The 24,983-nt window shown below is 40.5% G+C and overlaps 1 protein-coding gene across 6 annotated transcripts in view; it reads left to right on the plus strand.

Moving 5' to 3' along the window:
• The window catches only part of LOC125765536 (uncharacterized), a 118,316-nt gene that overhangs the window by 55,343 nt on the left and 37,990 nt on the right, over positions 1-24,983 (plus strand). For all 6 annotated transcript variants that reach the window (XM_049430785.1, XM_049430787.1, XM_049430781.1 and 3 more), the window contains 2 exons: positions 20,159-20,281; positions 23,984-24,130. In XM_049430785.1, the coding sequence (XP_049286742.1) occupies positions 20,159-20,281; positions 23,984-24,130 (270 nt within the window). The remainder of the gene's footprint in view (positions 1-20,158; positions 20,282-23,983; positions 24,131-24,983) is intronic.

A 24,983-nucleotide genomic window follows, 5' to 3' on the forward strand; every position in this document is an offset into this window, starting at 1 on the left:
CGCGCGGAAGGATTGTGACGATAGAGGTGAGGTGCACATTCACGGCGTAGATGACGCAGTAAATGCACCTTGCCACTTTTGCTTATCGGGTCGGGACGGTTTGAATGCATCGCAGTCGCTGCTCAGTATCAAGATTTTTAAAACTTCATACTCTACGGTGTATCACCATTTTTAGACCCTTTCTTCCTCCGGCTTTGCACATAGTTTTATTTAATTGTTTACTCTGCTCTGGTAGGGTTCACCTCGGTTAGAGCTGACGTGCTCAAAGATTAGTGAGAATGTTTTCAAAAGCTTTATTTTCTTTCGAGATTAGAAAGAAAAGAAAAAAAACTTTTTAATTTCCTTATCTTTAGCATTATCTTACCTCGTGCGCTAGCTGACTTCCTTAGCTGACTTAGGCTGTGTGTTTACTGGCAAAGGTTTCGGTACGTACGTACTATTTGCTCGGTTGTGTTATGTTACCTTCACTTTGACTATGTTGGACGGTAAGAAAAAGCACAAGAGGACATTTACAGTGGGGTTGAAGATTTTTTTCGCTGGTGTGGAGAAGTTTTGGACTCTGCCAGAGATTTTAGTAAGATTCCTAAGGCTCCAAAACAAATACAAAGGAATGAATAAGTAGTGAAGAGTTTGTATGTAGGTGCTACAAGATATTGTTTGGTCTCATCATGCTCATCACATTCCACATGATCTCACATGGTCATGAACGAAGAAATATAATATGAAGGTCATACCTTCATACCGGCTCAGTCCATCAGCTTGGAATGCATACATGTGATGATTCGAGGCCAGTGAAAGATAAACTCTCGTATTAAGTAGAGAACGGAACAAATGGTTAAAAATTTAATATCCAAGCTGCAGTTCCTGTACAGACTTTTACCCGCCGGTAGATCATGATATCTTTATTGCATGCTTTACGGCAATAACAATACTCAACACTCTCAACAACGAGGATGTGTGAAAACCAGCTGGTGGCCGGTAGCTTCTTCGTATACTGCAATGATTTAATGTAATTTCATCGTCAACATATGCAGTGTACCGTAAACGTGGTTTAATATCCAAGCTGCAGTTCCTTTAATTTCCAAGCTGCAGTTCCTGTACAGACTTTTACCCGCCGGTAGATCATGATATCTTTATTGCATGCTTTACGGCAATAACAATACTCAACACTCTCAACAACGAGGATGTGTGAAAACCAGCTGGTGGCCGGTAGCTTCTTCGTATACTGCAATGATTTAATGTAATTTCATCGTCAACATATGCAGTGTACCGTAAACGTGGTAGTTTTGGGAAACTAAATCAAATAACATTTTCACCTCAACGTGGTTGGGACCATAAACAGTTTGAATGTGAAGTGGTACCGCAGCTTGTTGAATATTTGTTATTTGGACTTGTTGAACAAGTGTATAAACCTCCTGTTGCTTAACAAAATTCTATAAACAGCTAAGGCTCTTTCTAGAGGTTGAGTGTAAATACTACTCGATGTGACGTTATAATATGTGCAGTCTGCTACCCAAGTGCTGTGGTCAGTGCGTTGAATTTAAATTGAGTATAATGTGCTCTGGTTGAGTTGATTGCGATTGTGCAAGAAATTTAAATTGGAACTGATTTGCACCTCCGTCGCCTCAAAAAGGGGATTTTCGTCAAGTTTATTTTCAAGAAGAAGGGGTTTGACCGTATGTTTTGGTTATTTCCCCATGCACATGCCATGCCATGTTTATCATCGGTGGGCCTTTGCTGTTATTTATTTACTTTGCAGAAGTAAAAATCAGACCGGACAGTTTTTGTATGTTGATGCAGAATAGCAACCCAATTAGTCGAATTTCTCAGCACCAAGTTGGTCTCTTTCCGTCATTCGGTGGAGTGGGGCTGGCGTGCTTAAATAAATATGCGTTACATAATGCGATTTTGGGCCGGCATTCAAAAGCGTTCTTGTTTTGATGTGAACCGCCATGGAAAACGGCTAGTGCAGTGAATGGAAAATATCTCCCAGTTCTAGCTGTCAATTGTCTGCGGTTGACATTTCGACACGGCGAACGCGATGAAATGTAGTCGTACCGGTACTACATATCTGGACGTGAGTGTGCTTAGAGCAAATCAACAGTTTTCGATAGATGCATGTTGTTCAGGACTGTAGAATAAGATTCCACACCCGAGTTAGTATTCGTTGCGGGAATTGATCAACATTACTTGCTATCGAGCAAACGCAAGTCGTAACAGCTTAGTTCCAACTTCTATAAGAAGTTTATTTTCTTATCGACCGGTGAGAAAATGATTGTAATGTCTTTTGAGACGCAAACTACACAACTAAGAGAACGTGAAGGGTGCCGCAATCGGCGACTGCAACCCAGCGGTATGAATGAATGAAACTCGACTCTGTTTGTAAAAGGAATGAATGAATGTGAAAATCTGCGCTGAGATCTTTTCCGACAGGGGGATCTCTCCCTCTTGAGCGTTTGATTTGATAGCCACCGCAAGTCCGTTGACTTGAGCAGTCAATTAAATGAAATATTTATGTTTGCTGCCATCTTGGGGAGCAGCCGATCCAAAGGGCGAACGAGTTGACGTGTGAACGGCACGTCAGAGTGATACGCGCCAGAGCGCGTTTAGCTCGGTGGCGGTTGTTATGTTTGACAAACTCGCAGGAGGAAATTAATGGAGGGCTAATGTATAAGCATCAGGAGCAAATTAAGATTTCCCATGAAAACTCACCTGCTTTTCGATAGGCACCTCTTCTTGTGTTTATTATTCAATTGTATTTTAATCTGAGGCGATGATATCCAGTAAAATAATGATTCTTTAAAAGTGTCTTTCTATTGCATTCAACTATTCTATTGCATGCGGAATGTTAATTCATTCATCTCGAGTATATAATAAAAAGAAACAGTAAATCTTAAAATGGATTTTTTGTTTTAAATTAAAGCCTATAACTTTTGTATTTATCATGATTCTTTATACTTTCAATTTTATGTTTTATTCACATCGTTACACAAATTCATTTCTAGTTTGATGTATAGTTTTTAGTGCTACTAAAACATTTGAATGTCTACACCTTTTTTATCTTATTCTAGACATAAATAATTAAAAATATACCTCGTGAAACTAAGCAATATGTGGGATATTTTCAAAAAGATTACGATAAACCCAACGAATACAATTTCCTTCAATACTTTCATCAACTCATCCCATTTAATGGAGACACGAAATCAGAATTCTTTTCTGTGTACTACCTCAGGCTCGAGGCAGGCTCAGGCTGTGTATCTGGCTCGAGGCTATCTCCACAAACGATGATAATATGCCATCGATTCCGGGTTTAGTGGATTTGGAGATTTAATTGCACACACAAAATGCTAAGATATTAGAGGATGTCATTTTCGACGCTATAAAATTCGCCCAAAGACCCATTCGCAGACGAGCATTGAAAAGTGCAGTGAGAAATGTGACGCCCCAATTTTTTTTACTAGGACCACACACATAAACCAATTCTACGTGTATATGTGTGTGTGTTTTGTGTAAATTCAAGGCTTCGAATACTTGCTAGATCTATAATATACGAGAATTTCATCAGTCATTTCGTTTCCATTTAGATCTTGTTCTACATATCTGTAAACGATCTTGTCCCCGATCGGTACGGCAGTAAGGTATTTAAGTATTGGCCATCAAACATAATGTCAACCCTTTTTCAGTTCGGTTGTTGGTGACATTTTAAAGCACTCCTCACGCGATTAATAGCATTTCCCATCGCTTCGTTTCGAATATCTGTTCTAGGTGGTTTATAGATAAATGGATTCAATTTTATGTTCATTATTTTTTTTATTTCAAAAAACTAATAAAATTTAAGCTTGGTGAAGATCACCGATCCACTTACGTCTTACAAATGTCGTATGCATTTACGTTTTGGATTAAAAAAATAGGATGATTGGAAAATTACGACCACATTTCCTCCGATCGAAGTGAGAAAATGCGTCTTTTCTTTACCGTTTTTTTTTTGTCGGTCAGTCCCACTTTCTTTAGTGAAATTTGGAAAATTAGCTGCACCCATTTAAAGCAGTTTCCGTACGGTGTGGGCGAATTTTGATATGGTAGAGATGTGTTTTTTTTTCTCTTGTTACTGAGCGGTGGCGGCTTTTCTTTGTCGAGGTTCAGGTAAATAAACGAACACACTTCCTGAATCATTTGCCGCAGGAAATGCCGATGCCTCTGCCGTTGATGGAAAATAGGAATGGGTTTATATTACACGAGGAAAACGAAAGAGACGCGTCAGCTATCAAATTAGATTTTGATAGGTGCGGGTAGATACTATTTTTCCCAAACTATGTGAGATCTCTTTTGGTGTAATCTTCTCTATTACCTTCGAAGAGGTGCATATCACTGTTGCGCAACGATAATGTCGACAGGTGTTTGAGGTGAATGAACGATTTTCGAGTTGCGTCGCTATCTGCTTTAAAAGGAGGGTTTGTGTCATTTGCCAACAAGGCTAGTTAATTAAATTCGCCAACCGAAGTGTGAAAGAGCTGCTTGATCATCGATTGAAAATGGACACAAAATTGATTGCGATTTGTTTTTGCTAGTAAATTTCGTTAACTCAAAGCATGTTACGCAAACAGCGACGAATTGGCAGCACAAGTTTAATTTGCGGGAAGCAATTGTGCAGGTCCAATTGGTGGCCACCATTCGACCTTTTTTTTCTGTGCAAATAGAAACTGGATGATGTTCCTCATGTGTGAGTAGGGTTTTCTCTACACATAGTTTTTTTCTTTCTTCTGGTTAATTTGTTTAATTTTTTCACTCTATAATATGCGTAACAAAACAATCATGTATTAACTGATCAGATGAAATTTTTTTTATTTGCTCTTTTGGATTCGTGTCGGAATAGTATTAAGTAATATCGCAATTGATGGATTTAGGGAAAGGTAATTAGAGCAACAACGAAACAAATGAAGATGAGGAAATCTAGAAAAGTGTAAAATTGTAGCAATAAAGTAATTTGGGATGAATTAGAAAGCAAGGGAAATTGTAAACTTGTTTTAATTGCTCACGCTGAGAAAGTAATCATGTTCAATTCAGATGATTCTTTACGCATCTTTCCTTTACATAATTTAGCTATTTCCGAAGGATGTGCTTTTCTGTGTTTAAAGAAGATTAACTGAGCTACAAAGATAGTGATGATAATAAAATTGTTTATCAATTAAAAGTGCCGCCGCAGCAAACAAATTAAATGTCATTCTATATCTAAGAGTTACACCAGGGAAACCGTACAGAAATCATAAGCATGGCTGAGTGCTTAGACAACATAGTTGCTAGCGAATGGCACTTCATTGTACCGGTTTCCGCACAGCTACAAATAAATAGAAACGACAATCGAAATGCGCCGGCAGTTACGTTTAATTGAAATATTAGCATTCCGGCGCGATTTCGGCTGGGCCGGCGGTACGTCAATCGACACATTCCCCGTACCGGAAATGTCGACAGAGCCACTCCGCACATGCCACAGCGCTGTGTTTGGGTGGGTTTCCAAAATTGGACAAATCAACAACAGTGCTTGTATTGCCGGGTCGTGGTTTCCACTTCCACTTCGTGTTATAAGCGTTACTGCCTCACGCTTATTTGTTTGTATCGGTCGTTTTTCGGCCCTGAACAGTCTTGCTAACGGGTTGTTGTTCCTTTAGTGCTTCTGTTTTATGCGAAGGTTTGTTTGACAGGTTTGGTGTTCAAGTTCGGTGGATTTCGGTGATGTACTTATATTCCCCGGTAACTTTGAGTTGTGAACGGGTTTTAACTGAATGAAGTACCCTTGAAAGGATGTGTTAAGATAAAACTATTTGTTTTAGTTTCGCTAAGCTTTTCCTTTTGAGTTTGTATGTTTAAGGAAAGTTCTCCTGTAATGATCGTGGGCGAACCTCGCGCCTCATCGTTGCGATAATAATTGGCTGACGTCAATGGTTTAATTTATACCGAATATAGTTAATTATTAATAAAAATATGGATTTTGTGTTTCTAAACCAAAGGTTTTAAGTTTTCATTTTTTTCAGACAATTTAAAAATAATCCCTGAAGGCACATTTTTGTAATTTAATTTACTTTAAATTTTGAAAAGATTGTACAACATGATCCCATGCGATTTGGTCGGTAACAGTATCATGCTTCGAAAGTCCCTAAGTGGCCGTTGTCACATCCGAACGGGTAAGTGTCTTGTTTCGTTGCATGTTGGCGTGTTTATCTCAATCAATCTGTTTCGACCGAAACATGAACGGATAGCGATCTCGTGCACTGTTGTGCCGGATTATACGTCACGGTGGAGCAGCAACTGGTAATGGGATTTCGCGTGCGTGACATCCTTGTTTCCTTATACCCCATGTTCAACGTGCGTTTTTCTCGAACATTATCGAGTATTGGTCGCGACAAATACCTACCGGCATAAAGAAGTGAAAGACCAGCGAAACAGGACAGGTTGTAGCGCTATCTTCCATTGCAAGGGTTAACAATTCTCGAATGGGTTCAACAACAACAAAATATTCATAAAAAAAACGGAAGGAGTTGGTGGCTGTTTGCAAACATGAGCATCGCGATTGAAAGCAACCGAGGTGAGTTTTGCTGGTGAAAGCTAAAAGACATGTTTTGACACCACGCACATGGGACGATATTTTATTTTTACGGTACTTACCAAGATAAATTGACATTCGGAGATTTGTGTTTCGGTTGAGCCGCCGGTTGAAACTTTGCCAAACACTGCGTTGAGGTTGACAGAGTTTGTTTTCTTCAAGTGCTAATCGTTCAAATAAATTTGAATCATAAATAAAGTTTTGACGCACATGAAGAAAGCACTGTTTACTTAATTCTTGAGCTGAGAGTCTCAAGGAAGAACTGCCTCAAGATTGGGATCATCCGTTCGTCTAATGTTACAATCTTACGTTGTATAACATTAAAACATTCAAAAAATTTTACTTTTTGTCTTAATGCATTTTGTACAAAAGTTAGGCTTGTTTCCATTGAGACAACTAAAGCCAAAATCACCATCCTTCAAATTTCGAGAACTATCTTATTTGATGTACCGTTGTCCCGTCAAAATACCGACTTAAATACCGACATCGTATTTATGGCAGAATCTTAAAAATGTTGTCATGTTTAACTTTCGTACCGTGTCCATCGTTCATTTCTGGTACCTGTATGCCACAGGTACGCTGCCGGTAGCATCAGTACATAGAACATTGTTTTGCAGTCATGTGTTTGCAAATTTCGTCGCATATTTCATTTTTATTGCAAATTACACCCAGAGATATTGCACGGGGAGAAGTAAAAACATGCCGCAAAAAAGCATTGGAATTGATGTTGTCCCAAAAAATTCTTTTCAGTGTCTCTTCCAAAGAGAAACTACAGGGAATTGTTAGTACAGTCTGAAAAAACAAAAACTCATCTGAAGTAAATGAGAAATGGAGTGAAACATTTTTTCTCCCTATTTTTGGGTGTAGGGGTTATTTAGCATGCGAGTTGTGTAGTGTTTTGTTGTCGTAACAAATAGTTAGTTATTATACGATTAAAGTGAATAACTTATTGATACTGCTGTTACCTGGCAACAAGTGAAAATTAAAGTTATTTGAGTTTTCTGGTGGTATAATGTTTTGACAATAGTATCAAAACAGTACATTCCCCTTACTATTTTCATTTATTTTGCTGAAATTGCATCATCAGAATTTCTCTTGTTAGGTTCATCAACATATGCAATTTACAAACAATGCATATGATGTGTTGGGAAAGCAATCCATCAATACGTCCATTGATTTTCCTGAGTACCTTCTACTCATCGGTTCATTTGTGGTGCGTGTCTAATCGTATGTGGAATTTACAGACATCGCTTTCTTCTTCAAAACTTGGATGCACGTTTGCATTGGCGGACATTTGAAGCCATGCTCATCTACACCTCCAGCGCGAACGTCCCTCGTTAGCGTACGCATTTCATTCTATCACTCACCGCACTGACCATTTCGATGACTTATGAACTTCGGGGTACCCTACTACTGGGAAGTCTATTTTTGGAGACCTGCCGAAGAGTCGGTGCCGTTACGGTTCCTCGAAAGTACAGTGTGCGTTTCCATCAGTCTGTCCCTCTGGGTTTGGCTTTTCCATCACCGTCGTCCGATATTGCAGCAGTAGTTCGATGGAGAAACGAAAGAAACCGATCCACCCCGAGGTAATCGCTATTCGAACCGGAAGGCGCACATTGAAGACGTGATGCCGTGAGGTTTGCGTGTTCGCGTGTTCGTTAAGTCATTGCGCAACGTAGTTCGAGCGGGAGGAGTTTGGAAAAGGCGGACTACTCCCGGAGGGGCTTAGAAAGGCCGTCGGGTTGTCACAGAACTATCGATCTAGGTGCGTTTGGTCAAGCGTTACCAAGCAGCTGTTTCAACAACTCTCACATGCGTTGTTTCGTTGGGGCCCCTTGTGTCGTAATATATGGGTCACACCAAGGGAACAGCAACTGTAGCCCGGTGAAAGCTAGATATTGCTAAACTCCCATCTGTCGCAAAAGGGCGAAAGGCACAATAAATTAGACTAAATTCTGGGGAATCCCTCAAGTGTCATAAATGATGTGCCTGCGTTGACTTACGACTTTCTTCCATCGTTGTCTCGAACTCCGGTTCGCAGTAAAATGCCTGTCTAACTCATTGTCATCTTAACGGCTTTAGACCAAGACGCGAGACCAAGTCTCTTCTCGTAGAACAGTGTTGAGTGGAATGTTGTTTGAAAAGCATCACCATTTAATCTTCGTTCGTACAATCCCACGAAACGATTACATTGCGGGCCTGTATTTGTCTTTTTTTCTACTCGAACTTTAGCTTGATTTATTGTGGATATGTTTTATCTTTGCGAGTGTCGAGATACGATGGAATTATAAATCTTTGTTTATTTGAATCTTGTCACGTTGAATAAAAGTCAAGAGCATTCTACAAATTTCAATACCGATATGCAGCAACACTGGAGGCCTAAGGAATGACACGTGTAACCGCGGTTGCGTATACTTAACGAGTTAATACGACCACATTTTAAGATACTCTTTCAACGCTCTATAGCTATGTGTATTCGAATAATTTAAGTGGAACAAACAACCTGTTTGGGCTTTCCATTAACAGCCGAATTTCGTTCAAGAGATAGTGTTTGACCAATCAATTTATCTTGATTAGTACCTTTCGCAAGGGATAAGTTCACTTTGACTGGAAAACATAGCTGCTGACGTTCAGTGACTGATCGACCGCCGGAATTGAGAATGATAAAAAAAAAAAACATAAGCTGATCGTTTTGTTTCCATTTAAACCTTGCACGTTGTTTTCCATTAGCTTTGTTGAAGTGTTTTTTGGGGCAATATGAATGAAGGCTTCGCTACAAGAGCACTTGTTCTGACTTAATGGCAGTTGGGTGTAATCTAGATCCAGGCTTAGGGATCAAGATCTGTATAGCGCTGTTCTGTAATTAAAACGTGCAAAAAACGACAAGAAATACTCTTGAGTTAGTGAAGAATAGTGAGTAAATTTCGTTAAATATGCCGTATATTATCAAGTGCGTTCCAGAAGCCTGTGAAAATCCAATTAATCTTTAGTCTCTTTTATGCAACTTCTATATCACGTGTTTTTTTGTAATTCCGAATGATCTGAGGCAGTGATTTGACGTCCACTTGCCTTGGGCATAGTTTGCAAAGAAATGTTCAACATTGCAACGAGAGAAAGAAGGAGAGAAAAAGAGACACAGGGAGAGAGCATACGTTTTTCCACTACATTTTAAACTGTTCAACCTGCAACTGATCTTTAGCAGGTAGCATGCTGGTGACTTTCGGCAAACGATAGTATCTTTGGACAAACTTACCGGTTCGTTGGTTCCAGGTTTTGATTCGTACGAGTACCAATTTCTTGTACTCCTGCGGAAGACCTTTCTCTCGGCTCGCTGGTATTCGCTATGGTGCAAAAATGATAAAGCCCTTCACTTGAATAAAAAAAAACTTGCAGTTGTGTCCGCTGCAGGCTACAAGTGAACAGTGGTCAGTTATTTCGAGTCCTTTCAGATCGTGTACCTTTAGTACAAACTGCAGGTTTTTACAGCAAATCGACAATCGGTTGTTAAAGTACATGCCGTGGTGCTTTCACGTGGTTTGTCCGCAAGGTTTTACTCATGTCTGAAGTTTTGCGTCTCTATGTGTGGTGTTGTTTGGTGGCAATGGGAATAGGTGTCCGATAGTCTGATGCGTGTCCAGTTTGCAGTGAGTTGTTGAAACTGTACTTGAAATTGCCAGGAGGCCTGTGGCAAGTTGTTGTACTGTGTTCTTTTTTTATTGAGAAAAATCTTTTTTTGGCAAACTGTAATAACAGTTTTATAGAATCTTTTCCACATTCTTTGCTTTTTTTAACACAGTTATAACTTTAATAGTTTGGAGTATTTTGAATAAAACGAGCTTAGCGTTTAAAGCATTTTTGAACTGCTGAACCCTCTGTTTTCAAAATCAATCACGAATACTGGCAATCTTCGTCACCTCTAGTTACTCTCTGAATAATGGTTGTAAACATGATGTCGAATTTATGGTGCACACACATCCAAAAATGTTTAAGAGCTCGTCTAATAAATCGTTGTCTTAAATCTGAGTATCCAGTAAAATTTGCGGAGCTCTTTTATTTTGCTTATAGCAAAACGAACAAAACCTAACACGAAACACAAACTGTTTCGTAGGTATACGAGGAGCGAACGCTATTTCTTAACGCTTTTGCCTAAGTAGAATTGCTCTCTTTCGTTCGAGTTGCCGTTAACGATTAATCTTCCAGCATTAGAGGTTGGCGCCATCGTTCGGCTGAAATGTGCGATGAGTCACTTGAAGATGCTGCTATGGACATCCTTCTTAAGGTATATCTCTTATCCCCTATGGCTATAATTTGGGCGAATAGATGGACGGATTAGAGACTCATATGGGACAGAGGAAATAGTCCCCCTTCTAAACCGTGTCGGACAAAACGGAAAGAGAAAAAAAACGCTGTCCACCATTAAACGCCCATTATGATAGCCCGCAAAACAATATTTGATGGGTTCGATTCTCATCAACCCTCAGTTCCGGTTGGGGGAACCCCATGCTATACTTACTGCGAATGTGTTGAGGAGTGAACTTTTTCGGGGTGTTTACGTGCTGTGCCTTAATGTGGAAGGATTTAATTAATTTCTTTCCTCTCTGCTCATCAAATGAGCTCATCTTCTCTCTTTGTCGCCCGAAACTGTGAGTGTGACATAAATAGAACGTGCTCCAGGCTAGATCGTGACGAACCAGAAGGAAGATATTTAGCAAAACGGAAGAAACGAGTCACTAGGAACCATCACACACCGTGTATCACGAACAGTGTTAGTCACGAGATATTTTTGCGTACGTAAGCAGTGTCAGCAACTGCAATCTGCAGTGACGTAAATTGCAGTCAGTTGGGTTTGCCTTGGGCGAAGTAGAAAATGACATTTATTTCAAGACGTACTGTACTTACATCATTATTAGCGGGAAACAAAAGCATCATATATTTCCTCACGATGGTAGATCTGTAAGAAGGTTGAAAACATTGCACCTGTTAGACCTACAACCACTAAATGCCGAAGTTGTTTATGTATTTTTGCATAATAAAATCATCTCATTTTGACATCGATCACTCCTGCTGAGTACAATGTAAAATGGGAAATGTAGCAATCATGAAACCTTCTCCTCTGTCCACTCGGACGACCAGAGAGATGAAGTATGGGTTGTATATGATAATTTTTCACCGAGTGATAATGAATATTAATGTTGTTTCATAGTTATTTATGGTGATTATCGCTGATGTACGCGTGTTGCGTTGCGGTGAGCACTTTGAATTTCTGTTCAACACAGATGTCTCGGGGGAGTGCTTAAATAATTAATGAATGTTCAATATTAAAGCCACATAGTTTGCTATACATTTGCAGGTGATATTGATTAGTTCGTAGTAGATATACGAATGTCTATTTCTGGTAACGAATTTCGCAATAATTTGTTAGAAAAATTGCCTTTTTTGTTATTAAATAGTAACGATTTCTTATTTAAATAATTCCTGTATATTCCACGAAGCTTTCACTATTGTAAACGAAATGTGATATAAAGTGGTCGCAAGAAACTTGTCATAACTTCATTTGCAACTTGAATGGTACCATTGTGTGATGTGAATTGGGTTTTTCCGAATCTGGGAAATAAAAAATAAAAATCTATCTTGTGCGCTTTTACAACCTCGATTGCAGTACTCTCGCTGGGAAAGTGAGAGGTTTCGTTTGCAGTCTGTTTTCTGCTTGTTTCTCTAACCTACAGCCAACCAACTGGTTCGTATGATGGTGCGGGATAATGTTGCATTGGCACACTGGGCTGAAAATAGCACACATCCCAATCGTTGGAAGAAGAACATAGACTAGGTCGGCATATACCGTCAGCAGCATGTTCTAAATGCGGGACAATTTTTCACACATCCACACATGCGAGAGTGTGGCGTAGACTCGCGTCCCAAAACTCCCCGCAGATGTGTTTTGGGTTTAAAACGGAAAGAGAAGAATGTCTGGAGTGCAAAACTCTATTATAGCTTTTCCGTTGCAAAGCGAGCATCGAAACCACTGGCGTTTATCCGTTCGTTTGAGGGATTCGAACAGCAACTGCTATCCTTCATGTCCCTTAGAGAAGGAATGAATCAATCCGTATCCCGAATGATGCTGTTCCCTACGGAACAGAAAGCTAGTTTTTTTTCGAAAATTGCGAAATATAGGACTTTAAGTGATGTCCTTCCTTATGCCATTGTCACCTTCAGATGTAGGACGGGAAGTAATGTTATTAAGTAACCTCGAAAGGCAGACTGAGATTTGACCGTAACGTTGCAGACATAACGCTTTGTTTGATGAAGCAATGCTGCTGATGTTGCTCCTATTACCAACCATCAAAATCATGACAACGACGATGACGCTGTGGGTATTGGATGGTGCCAGTAGTTGGTATGAGATCGTATCAGAAAATAAGCCGGCATGAGTAGGAGGTTTTTTTGCTCTTCCGTAAAACTGACGAAGATTTTTAATGCGCTTAGTGGGGCGCATCCAATCCGATCATTGTCGTTGTGCTCTAGTTGTGTCCGATACCGCTTGATCGACTGTATGTGATAATATCGCCCAAGCCGAAATCGATTGTACCGATACCGGTGCCGAGTCGTAGAGAGGTGTTTTTAGATAATTTAAGACAGAAGGTGTGTCCTAATTATACTGCTCATTATTATGTAGTACGGATTACTCATAAAACGACTAAATATGGTATGAGTTCATCTTAACTTTTCTGGGCGTATTTATTCGTAACAATGCTAAATCAAAATATTTTTCGTACTATATCTATTATTCTTAAATGTCTTTCAAACATTGTGGGTCAAAAAAATATCTTTTATTAATAATAATTATATATCGAACATCGTATAAATCCTCACATTCTTTGAAGCTTCGTACAATTTATGCAAATATTGGAACAATATGTCTTCTGGAACCATTTATGTGTCAATCGAGCATTCGATGTCATAAACCATATTTTTCTCTTCACAGTATACATCACACTACCAACCAACTTGATGATCAAGAAGATCTACCTCTGTGCAATCAATTTGATACAGTGGTAGTACCGATCACATTTCCCATTTTGTGCGTTGAATTCAATTAATATGCCAAGCTGTGAGTGGTCTAGTCAGGTTACGAGATAATTAACACAAAAAACATCAACCCCTTGTTTTGCTGTTGACACTTTGAACGGATTGTTGGATTTCGGTTTCTGGTGAAAAAGTAGCCGCGCCGTTTTATTGCCAGCTCGGACGAGTTTGTTCAGTGTTTGGCAATTAACTAGCTGGTAAAAGTGGCAGAAACATTCTCACCGTATCGTGGGTCCAGCTGGGATGATGTTTTGAAAGAGTTCTTGGAATTTGGTAGAGTGTTGCCGACGGAAAGGGTCGACGAAAAGCCTATGCGCATTGGTTCCTATCGGTGTTACAACTAAAGTTTGCTTGAGTTAGGCCAAACGGTGGATGTGAAACGGAAAGAGTTAAGTTAGGTGACAGTGTGTCAACTCCGATGTCAGGGCAAACGATGGCTAATTAACCTGCCGCATGCAGAATGGTGTTACGCCGGTTTTAAACCATTTCAGTATGACGTCTTCGTTAGCAAAAGTGTCTATGTAGCAGTGTCTGAAACATCGTGAGTGGCGGTACTAAAGAGACCCCGATAAGCGGCGGTGTTGTCCGTGGTTGTGTTTTATTTATGCGCCAGACTGTTCAATGAGTTGGCTATCGGATCGACGGTGCTGGGGCTGTGCGAAACGTCGGTTGTAGTGCAGGAAACAATAATCCCGCGATGGGTGCCCACGGTTCGAAGGAGAAGCTGAGCAGATCCGCTTCGGAGCGCTACGTTCACACGCAGGTCATCGAGCGGGAACGGTTCGGCAGTTTCGGAAAACGTGGTCGTGGAGGTAAGTTAAGAAGCGGGCTGGAAGCTGCAGCAAGAGTAAGGAAACATTACTGAGGTCGAATGCAACATCATAAAAACGGGCGAGTTTGGTTGAAAACAGTTTTATTACATCAAACACACAGTGTGGTAGTAATACGAACTTTGTGCTTGGCGGACGAAGTTTTCTTCTGGACGATGTTCGAAGCTCGTGAAAGGGGAGAAAACGATGGTGTGGTGGAAAATTTGCATACAAAACAATTGGCCGGAAAGCAGCTGATAAATTTAACCCTTTTGTTTTGCGTTGCAATCATGTTCATCCAGGCCATTCAGTTCCACTTGCCATTTGTTTCTTTTTACCGAGTTCATGGTTTATTGAAGGGAAAAATTTGTTATTATTCGCTGGCGGATTTATTTTGAGTTACAATGTAAGGAATTCCGTTTCATTTGTTTCAATGCGGACGGTGATTTTATGGTATAAGGATTTGTTAGTCTGTTAGGCAAATAGTCTTGCTAATGGTCACCAACGCGTAACAATGGTTTCACTTCGGAAGTATCCTGAATGATTTATGTTTGCTGCTAAATGTTTAGAATACTACGTACAAAAAAAAGGATGTAGGTATGACGTATAACAGGTAAAACTGCTTGTGGAATTTGAAAAAAAAACAAGAAATAATTTTTTCATCTTATTTTGTCAGGAAGCGAAAGTAAAAAATCGAATTAGCTTCATTTCTACTGCGGAAGTATTTCGCACAACAGTGTCAATCAAAAGAAGCTTAACTTAATGACCAAAGTATTTACAACTCTTACGAACTATTAACGTTAACAATCCACACATTTTTCTTCGCACGTTCGACACCGAGATTCCTCTTAGTTCCTTGATCTGCGGTTAAGAAAAAAACAATTAAGCGATAAAAAAAGAACGATACAGGTCTCATTTTTGCTATTGAAAAATCACTTTCTACAACTGGTTCGGTTGGGTTGCATTTTTTTGCCCGTTTTTAATCTTACACTTTGCAAATGATGTCCATGTCCGAAGGGTATGTTTAACCCGCAAAAGTCAGTGCTGATGGATGGAGTTTCGTATACATACTTTCGTCGGTGTAACACGTCGTTCGTCACACGTCCACCTTCCTGCCGTACGAATCTCGGAAGGGAATGAGATCTGTGTCTGCAATTTTTTGCCTTTTAACATTATTTTTTTTTCAGCGACAACCCGTTTCAACCTAAACGGTACTGCACATGCGTAAACGGTGAATGAACAGCGAGCGATGCCTGTGGCATAGCGTACAAGTGCAAAATTCCTACCACCGATCAGTGATCGACTGGCCTTCGGCGTTAATATTGGAGTAGGTTTTGGTTTTGAGAAGGTAAAAAAACAGACGTTATCTCCTTTTTTGTGCGAGTTTCTCCAGTTTCTCACTGCACCGAACTGAGCATCGACTACACGTGCTCCATTCGGTGAATGGCATGTCTGGCGTGTGGTCTACGCTCGTCATATGCTCCAGATGCATAAAAATTATAATGATTTTCACGCCACAGAGAAACGTGTTACTTTGTATGCTGCACCGCAAACGATGATGTGTGGGATTGCGCACCTAAATCAGAGCTGCAAAAATGCAAAACTAAACATATCATTCATGCGGAGGATCGAGTGTATGGTTTGTAGTGGAGCAAAAGAAAACAGAAACGCCAACACGATACAAGTGTTGATGGAAGTAAGAAAAAAATGCGTACACACGGACCCGAATTGTAAGGCCAACTGAAACTGAAAAGGTAAAATCAAAGGCGCACATTTGGAGATTTTTTTCTTGACTTCGCGAAAAAAGGGAGAGCATACCGCTTTAATAAACGTCAATTATGCAAATTCATTTCCAGCCAATTTGTGTACCACCACAACACTGCACAGCATCGGTGGGTGAATGATGCGAGGCTGAAAATAAAAAGCTTCCACGATACGGTAGCATCGGTTTTGGCTCTTAACCTGAAGCCAACAAGCTCTTTTCGTTGACTTTGGACTACTTTTCTTCGTTGGCACCTCAACTGTTGGAGGTTGTACGGTTTGAGAATGCTTCTTGTTAGTTTAATTAAGATAGGTAGGAAAGGACTGTTTAAATCCACTTCACTAAAGCTACCCAAAAAGGGTTACACTTCGAAGTTCATAATCGAGTTGAGAAGGTGCAATCTAATGAAGATCAGGTGACAGGAATAATATTTTATTTTCTTCTCTCTCGCTAAACAGCTTTTGTGGAAGTAGCGCGTGTGAACGAAAGTTTTATGAAGGTGTGGAGAAAAATGGGTTCAATATTTTTTCAAGTGTAATTAATTAATTAATTATTTAATAACATTATAACTATATTATTTGCTTATGAATTATGAATTGTTGAGTTTTGTGTTTTTTGGGTATGTGAACTTAATTTTCAAAATTTATCCGCGGAAGTGCAAAATAAATCATTTATAAAGCGGTTATACAAACATGTTATTTTTTGTAATAATAGGTATTTTTAACATTAAACTCTAATTTGGCAGAAACGCAAAAAGACTATAAAACATGAAAACAGTTGATCCTCCATAATTAAAAAAAATCAAATTAACGTTTTCTCGTTGTATTTGGTGAAGTAACTTTAAGTAATAAAATATGACCTAAATTAACTAAAGGCTTTTATAACAAATAATGCAGTATGCATAAGTGAAAACTTTTTAGAAAATTCAAATAAAAGTAGTAAATCCGTCCAAACATGAATGAGATTAGTTTGTAATGGTGAAATGGTTTTAACTTTGAAGTGGAATCTACTTGAATTCTTAACCCTCCCATAGCAACATTCCAAATCCTCTTCAAACAAATCCACCAGCTACAAGACCACATGTTTTCAGGGCACTAAATCAAAACCGCGCCATGTGATAGTAGTAAATTGGAACTTGTCCTTCTACACATTTCGGTAGCATTTCGAACGCCAGCTTACCATATCGCGGAATTCATGTCATTGCCACCCGCTATCGTAAACGTCCCGCCGAAAAGTACATTTCCATATCCCAGCTCTGCGTAGACTGCGCCAATGCTACAAGCAACAGTGATACAGTGATACACATAAAGCCGGGCTAGAAGGAGAAACACCCTCGTTTTGGAGCATTTGGAGTTCGGTCGTATTGATTAGCAATTAAAGTGAAACCCAGCACCTCTTGCAGCACCAGCCAGCTCTGGAAGATACCCGAGCCGCAGGCTATAATTATGTGATGTCGGTGTTTGAGCTTGTCTTGTGACGACCGGGACTCGAACACCTCTCCAAAGCGTCTTTAATTACCGGTTTCGATCGCTGCACACTGTTGGGGGTGCCGCGGTGTAGGTAAGATACGCGAGTTATCGAGACCAAACGCAAACAGCTGGTGGGAACAGTAGTACGCAAGATGTGCGAATTGGAGCTTTCTAGGAGATGATAGTACGAAAAACTGCTTTCGATAGACCGGCCTCTCTGGTCGTCACTGAACCGTGTCCATGTCCAAGAGTGTGCAGCTTTGAATTTTGAGCGTAAAACTAAGGAAGGGGAAGAACGTTTCAATGTAACTAGACCATTTAATTACATCCTTTGGGAAAATCGGAATAATGGAGACTGGTAAATATGTGCATGTATTGTGGATAAATCACTCATTTTGGAGGGTTTTACCTTGAGCGAATTCCAATTTTTAGAGGACGAAAGATTTGTGGTGCAGACCACATAGCATGTGCCTACTTTTTGGCAAAAGTAGTCCACAGCATTATCATTTGATTAACCATTTCGTCAGGAGTAGCTGTATTAAGCTCTCTGCTGGAAATCAAGGTTAATGAATACACATCGCGGAACCTAAAATTAAAATCGTTGATTTACGCTTTAGTTGTAAACGTCCGTTCCATTCATGAAAGTGTTAAATGAGCTAAATCTCATGCTTGATGATTTATTCGACCTTTAACGTTTAGAGAACATTTGGAAATCTGTTACACACTTGGAGATTGTGCGCTATTTGCCTTCTTTATATAACAATAAGAACAGAAACAAAACAATTACAATAATCTTTAAGTCCACTAGCTAGAGCTCTGTTTGGTGCCAAGGTGACGATTTCCGGCAACAATGAACACGGTGGGAATAACGGGGCACCGCTACTTTCAACTCCGAGGGTGGTAACTACTGACCCCTTCTTAGATCGTGAGGAAAGTGGAATAAAATTGAATTGCATTAGTTCATTAAAACTCTATTCTGTCCCTTGGTGCGTTACACTCGCATCAGTGTTGTTTGTTTGCTGTTGTTGATTGTACGTGGAACAATCGAGAAACTGCACCTAAACAACATGGGCTCCTTATAGGGCGGTACGCTGGTTAACTGTCATCCCACACAAATGACGGAATTTTCTAATAACGAGTGAGGGTGTCGGAAACTGTCGGGTCAAATCTGCGCGGTACTGTTCGATTCGGTTCGGTTGGTACCATAACCGTCGTTTCCACTTTTAGCTTGACCACTGCGCCTGGAAGTAGAACCGATAGCATCGCCACATGCTCAAAGCAATAAGCTCGTTATTTATTACGCCCTGTGTACCAGAGTAGGCACTTTGGCTATTGCCTACGACTAGTGGAACAGGTCGGAGTATGCGTCGGTGTGGTACTACGAGCGTATAGCGCCAAGTTGTTTGGATTATTTTGGATGGTCTAATCGTTATGGGCAGCATGGAGTTGGTGTTTAACAGCTTATAGCACCTCACAAGTCCCATTGATTGTGTGGCTGAACGATCAATCTAAGAAAAAGTAACTTAAGTCCAGTACTTCAGACCTTCACACTCTCTCTGGTTCTCTGTAACTTCGCTAAGGAAAATTACAAGAAATGTTGGAAATATTATCCAACCCAAGCACACTAACGAATGGTGTTTGGGTGTAAATTGTAGAGCAAATAACGTTCATGCACACGTTACGGGGGCAGACATGCGACCGCCATCGCGTGATCTTGAATTCTTGACATAACCTCAAAATGGATCCTCGTCAACAAACCTGCGCTTACACTTTGCGTAAGCGAGTCAGAGCAAAGTAGAACGGCAAAGTGAGAGTTACTTAAACTCGAAAAGATTATTCTCTAAGATTGAGGAAAATGGTACAGTAAGAGGTATTCCTGGTGGTAATGGCTGCTTCTGAATTAGGTTAGGGTCAGAAATAATTGTGCTGTCATCTACGAAGGTAAGGGAAGCTAAGTCATAGAATCGCATTACTTGATGTAAGATAGTGTCTACTTTAAATGTTTCGGATGTGTGTGGAAGAATAAGTTTTCCCCAGGCCTGAGAATATTCGAGCTAACTTAGGGAGACAGTAATAAATTCGCAAAAAATAAGCTGACAGTACAATAGAGGGTATTATTCTCTACGACGAGTGTACTGACCGCTAGAAATTGCCTTGTAGCACGATTATGTTAATGTTGATCTTTTGGTGTTGTTTGGCAGAGGACTGTTTGCTCTTTCTCCTATCAGGCGGTTGTGTAATGGGAAGATAATATGTATATGCAGGTAGTTGTAAGCCTAGGTGAATATCCAGCTTTAATTTAATTGTCCTGCTGTTAGGTGGAACCAATTTGGTAAAACTAAAGGATGCGGGAATAAAAAGCAGAAAAGCAGTTACAAACCTTTTCATAACACTAATCTTTTTGTTTTGCTCTTTGTCTTTCACCTGTCCCTAGGACCAGCCAAAAAGCGAGATGTGCGCACAATTAACTCTTCATCCAGCGACCTGGGACCGCCGTCAAAGACGAATGGTGCACCGCCAGCGCGTAGCAGCGCGGCTCGTGCGGCCGCCGCTTTGCGTAAGTACATGCAAGATTCTTCATGTTTAGCTTCACGTGACGGTCAACACCGGGCGGATGGTATGTGACCGAGCCGAGTTGGTCACCTAGATTATTGTCAGTTTCCATTAGCAAAAGATGGTTAGCGATGGAATTTGCTAGATAGGACCCGAAGAGCCATCGAAGCATCTCGCATCAACTTTTGCCACTTCCCATCCGTCCCCAAAGAAAACCCCATTTCCTGTCGCAATATCATCTGGTAGTGCGAGTTGGGTTTTTTTTTCATAAATTACGCTCATCCATTCAATCGGGCTGTTGGGAAAAGAGGGCCGAATGGGACCGACAGAGGGACCGGTTAAAAAGCAAATTTGCATTCACTCGCTGCGAAGTTTCCAGGGAGACGAATGGCCAAGCTGTATGGTGTATGCAGAGAGCTCATTGCTCGACCTACAGCCAACCGAAGGCCAACCAGTTTGTTGTTTCCACGGGAGGGAACATGACTGGGTGTGGAAAGTTGCAATAATAATACCACCCGCTGTACGAACCGATACAGAAGGAACCCGTTCTGGAACGCCGGTAACAATCCGGTAGACATCACGGGTGAAGGAGGTTAAACTCAGGGCGAATTACTTTATGCTTTCCGGTTTATTTTTTCTTCTTCTCCCCATTCAATGCACGACAAAAGGAGAATAATGTTGGCCCTTTTGCCGTCCACCGTCGTCTTGTTCTGGAAGTGTATGGCCAATTCCGTTAGCAGTAGTGGGTCGGTCAGTTGGTCGTTAGCTTGGTATATTTCACGCTCTACGGCGCCCCCATCTAGTTGCGCTGGGTGGTGGATTTCAATCCGCGTTGCATCGCCCGAAGGAAGGCTTTGGCGCTTCCGTAATACGGTAGTTGTTGGAATAAAATGGTACCATAGCTCGTAAGGTACGAGATGCTTACAGCATGTCATAACGCATTGTATCTTTGCCCAAATAGGAAAAAATGATGTCCCTCAGGCGGATAGATTTCTTTTATACTACACAGAGAATGTGCACTATTTTATGAGTCCGACAAACAGCGCCAGTCATGATGCGAGGAAGTAAGGGAAGAAAACACCAGCCATCTACTCTACGGTATGTTGTGTATGTCTGTATGGAACTATAAGAGGTGAAGGTGAAATAAAGACGATACCGCTTCTACACGTAAAACATCTTTTCCTTTCCATCCAAAGAAAATGGAATGATGAAATAGCTAGCATTGAATAGTGATGGAAATACGGCATAAAACCGTAGAATGCACAATGCAAGAATGCAACGGATTGCGTTGCAAATCGCTAGAGAAAATCGCTACAGCTTGCGTAACCATTTCTTCTCCATGCGATGGACATGATGGGTTTTCCGCTCGCATATTGTTTGGGTGGTGTCCATATCCGTTTCTTCAGCGGGAAAAGGGGGGGAGAAGAATAAAGACCGTTGGATAATGCAATGAGAAATGCATTTGCAAATGGTGCTGGTCCGATGTTGCACTTTTCATAGTGCGATTTGGGCGCAGGGAATTTATTTTGTTTGCTGATGGTAATCGTGCCAGAGTGTATGGTTGGTTAAGTGCACAAGTCTCTTGAGGGATGACAATGTTTTAAAATTTCTGATTGGTTGAGTTGAATTTGTTTCTCAATAAAAAGGAAACCCAGTTTATAAATTGGTTTTCAACACAATTGTTGTCTTTTTACTTCTAGCAACTGTTTATCCATCTTAGTTAAACGATAATAATCTTGTTAGTGGACGCTAAAAATACAGAAAATGTGATTGAAGGAAGGAAAACGTGTTATAATTGCCGTTGAAACACTTCCACAGGTAGATTGCTATTTACACGCCGCGTGCTTGTGTCTTGTTTAGTTTCGTTGATGTTTCGCCGACTTGTCTAAGCTTCGCGCTGTGCTCTATACTGATACGCGATACCTCAATGGAAGCCGAGATGAGCTAATGGCAAAAACAGGTCCCATCGGGGCCAATCGTCACATCCAGCGTCAGTGTGTGCAGCGCACTGGAACTGTGAATGAAACAGTTTTGCCCTCCCCTGTACCCGTCGGCCTCACAATTCTAGGCGTAGAGAAGGCAGGGGGAAAGGAATTCTATCTTGTTTGTTGCTATTTTGCGGTGCATGTTTGTATAAAACTGTGCAGGCAGATCGCTGAGTTGCTGACCACCTGGCATGTAGCGGCTTCCGCTGGATTGAACCAACCAGGCGCTGGACATACAAGTCAACAGCATTGGTCAATGATAGTATGCTACTCCAGTAAGCTAGAAGACAGGTGAATTGAAGGGGTGTGTAATTTATTCATGATTTGATTTTCCCTCTCCATGTTGGTTTCTGGAGCAGAGCGAAATTGGTTCAGTGTCGGGTGTTGAGTTTCTAGTTTTAGTTTTCCATTTTGGGATGCAGACAAAAAAAAGACATATAGAAAAGCGAAACGAATTTTTTTTGTCTGTATCGTGAATAGATACCAGCGTCCGTAGTTAAATTGATCGGTTCTAATCACGTTTGTTCGACGAACTGGTTTGATAGCATTATCGTGGGAAATAGCGAAAAAGTGAGAACGAATATCACTCGGAGTGCGAAGAACTTATTGAAGATAATGCTGGCAGCTGCCGCATACGATCTGATTAAGAATTTTGCTGCATTTTTCATTGCGGTTCATCCGATTTGGTTAGAGTCACTTGAAGATGTTATTGGAAGTATATGACACTGGAACATGCTGCAATATCGAGAACTGTACTTTCCTTTTACGGGAATGTAAACCATGCCGCCGGTGTAGACGAGGAAGTCATCGTATCTGCTGGATAGTGTGTTTCTGCCTATCACCGACAGTCGTTCCGGTCCGGACGGTCGTCGTAGGAAAAGCGTAATTGGGTCTTCATGGTGATTTGGCGCTCGATGGAGATGAAAACGAGATTTGATCTTAGCCTAGATTCGATGCAGGTTTCGACGATGTTACGGATGGTTTGGTCAGCACACTGTAGCCTCCGGTTACGATAGTTGATTTTGCTATCTGCTTTGGACCGACAATTCGGTAAATCAAAAGATTGCACTATGGTTTCACCAGAATTGTATAACTCTTAAAAACGAAAATAAATTTAAAAGTGATCTTACTAAATGTTTTTGAAGAAAATACATTTCCAATAGGGTAGTGCTGCAGGAAATAGCATTTAATAAATTTTCCTACCGGAAACGTGAGACACAAAATATATTTTAGTTTATACCTCACGTAATAGAATTCGGTTCCAGCTCATCCGTTACCGGAATGCAGCACTGATTTATGAAGTAGAATGCACATTACAAGACAGATTCTTACGTAGCCGTTCTGAACAATGCTCTTTCGAGCAAATCCGGAATATCCGGTGCAAAACGCAAGCTCGGCACGTCAAGCAACGCAAACTGTGGGGAGGTATCGTTTAAACTTGAAAAAGCGCCTGAATGTAGACTATTTCTTGTGATGAATGGAGAATCGTTTTAACGCAGGGATGTCAAACATTTCTGCTACGGTTTCATATTTGGCTCTGAAAACTCTATTAAAGATAAAACTAAATAAATATTTGAACTAACTGCACAAACCAAATGTATTAAAAAAAAATATTTTGATATAAGATTTTGCATGTTCTTTAATCCAGAGAACTATTTAAACGGTAGTATGAGTTAAACGCGACTGTTTTAACGTTTTTCTTTGGTTTGCTCTATTCACAGAGAAACGTATATCTCCCAACATAACAAACGTCTCGATTCCGCTCGTACCGGAGCAGCTGAAGGCATCGCCACCGTTGAAGCGCAATATGCTGCTGAAGCGGAACGGCACGGCCAATGGAACGCTACCTGCCAAGACACCGCTGAAAGGTAAGTGCAGTTTGATTGATGCAGATGGATGTAAGCGCCACGATGTATGCAATGCGGAATACACACTCGTACAGTGTGTGGAATAAAATTACGATGGTTTGTTTTGTTCGTTTAGTTTGCTTCACGCAAAGAACATTACAGCAAATGTTACATTTGTTTTGTATTGTGTTTAAATGAAATCGTTTTAAAGAATCAACTGTTGATTGAGCTAAGCATTAGTTTGTTAGCTTAGCATCAATAGTGAATCTACGTGGCACTTAATAGTGTTTGTTTCTCAAAGTATTAAGAATCTCTAAAAATTGTTGCTACAATAATTCATTTCTACAATTCTGTTTTAATCATTCATATCAAATTGCAGTTGCTGGTTCGGTTCAAAATTTCAGCTATCATTACCCTGTTTGCTTTGTAATCAGTCCAAGAAACTATAATGCTATAATCGCTCTGGCTAACTTGTAACTTTTACCGGCCGGGATACCGAAAGATACCGCATTATCAACCACGCTCAACAAAAAGTTTTGCTTGTGTAACAGTGTCATAATATTATTACCCTTCGTTGCCGTAAAATAGAAAACGAAATTGAACGAAAATCCCCAAATGGAAAGCGAAGCTTCCCCATAAACTAATGATTAGACGAATTTTTTTGTGTGTTATATTCCTTCGTGTGCTTTCCATTTCTTTTCCCCGTGTTACCTAGGTGAAACAATCGGTTTTGCCACCAGTATCACGGGCTTGGGAACCGCGTCTTTATGGATCTTAAGCGCACAATCACCCTTCGATTGACCTGCAAGTTGTTGAAGTTAGATGTGCGTGCTGTGGATGAGCAATTGTGAAAGTAAGCAGCAGCCAGAGCAGT

The sequence above is a fragment of the Anopheles funestus genome, chromosome 2RL, assembly GCF_943734845.2.
Source record: "Anopheles funestus chromosome 2RL, idAnoFuneDA-416_04, whole genome shotgun sequence".
In the NCBI taxonomy this organism is placed as follows: Eukaryota; Metazoa; Arthropoda; class Insecta; order Diptera; family Culicidae; genus Anopheles; species Anopheles funestus.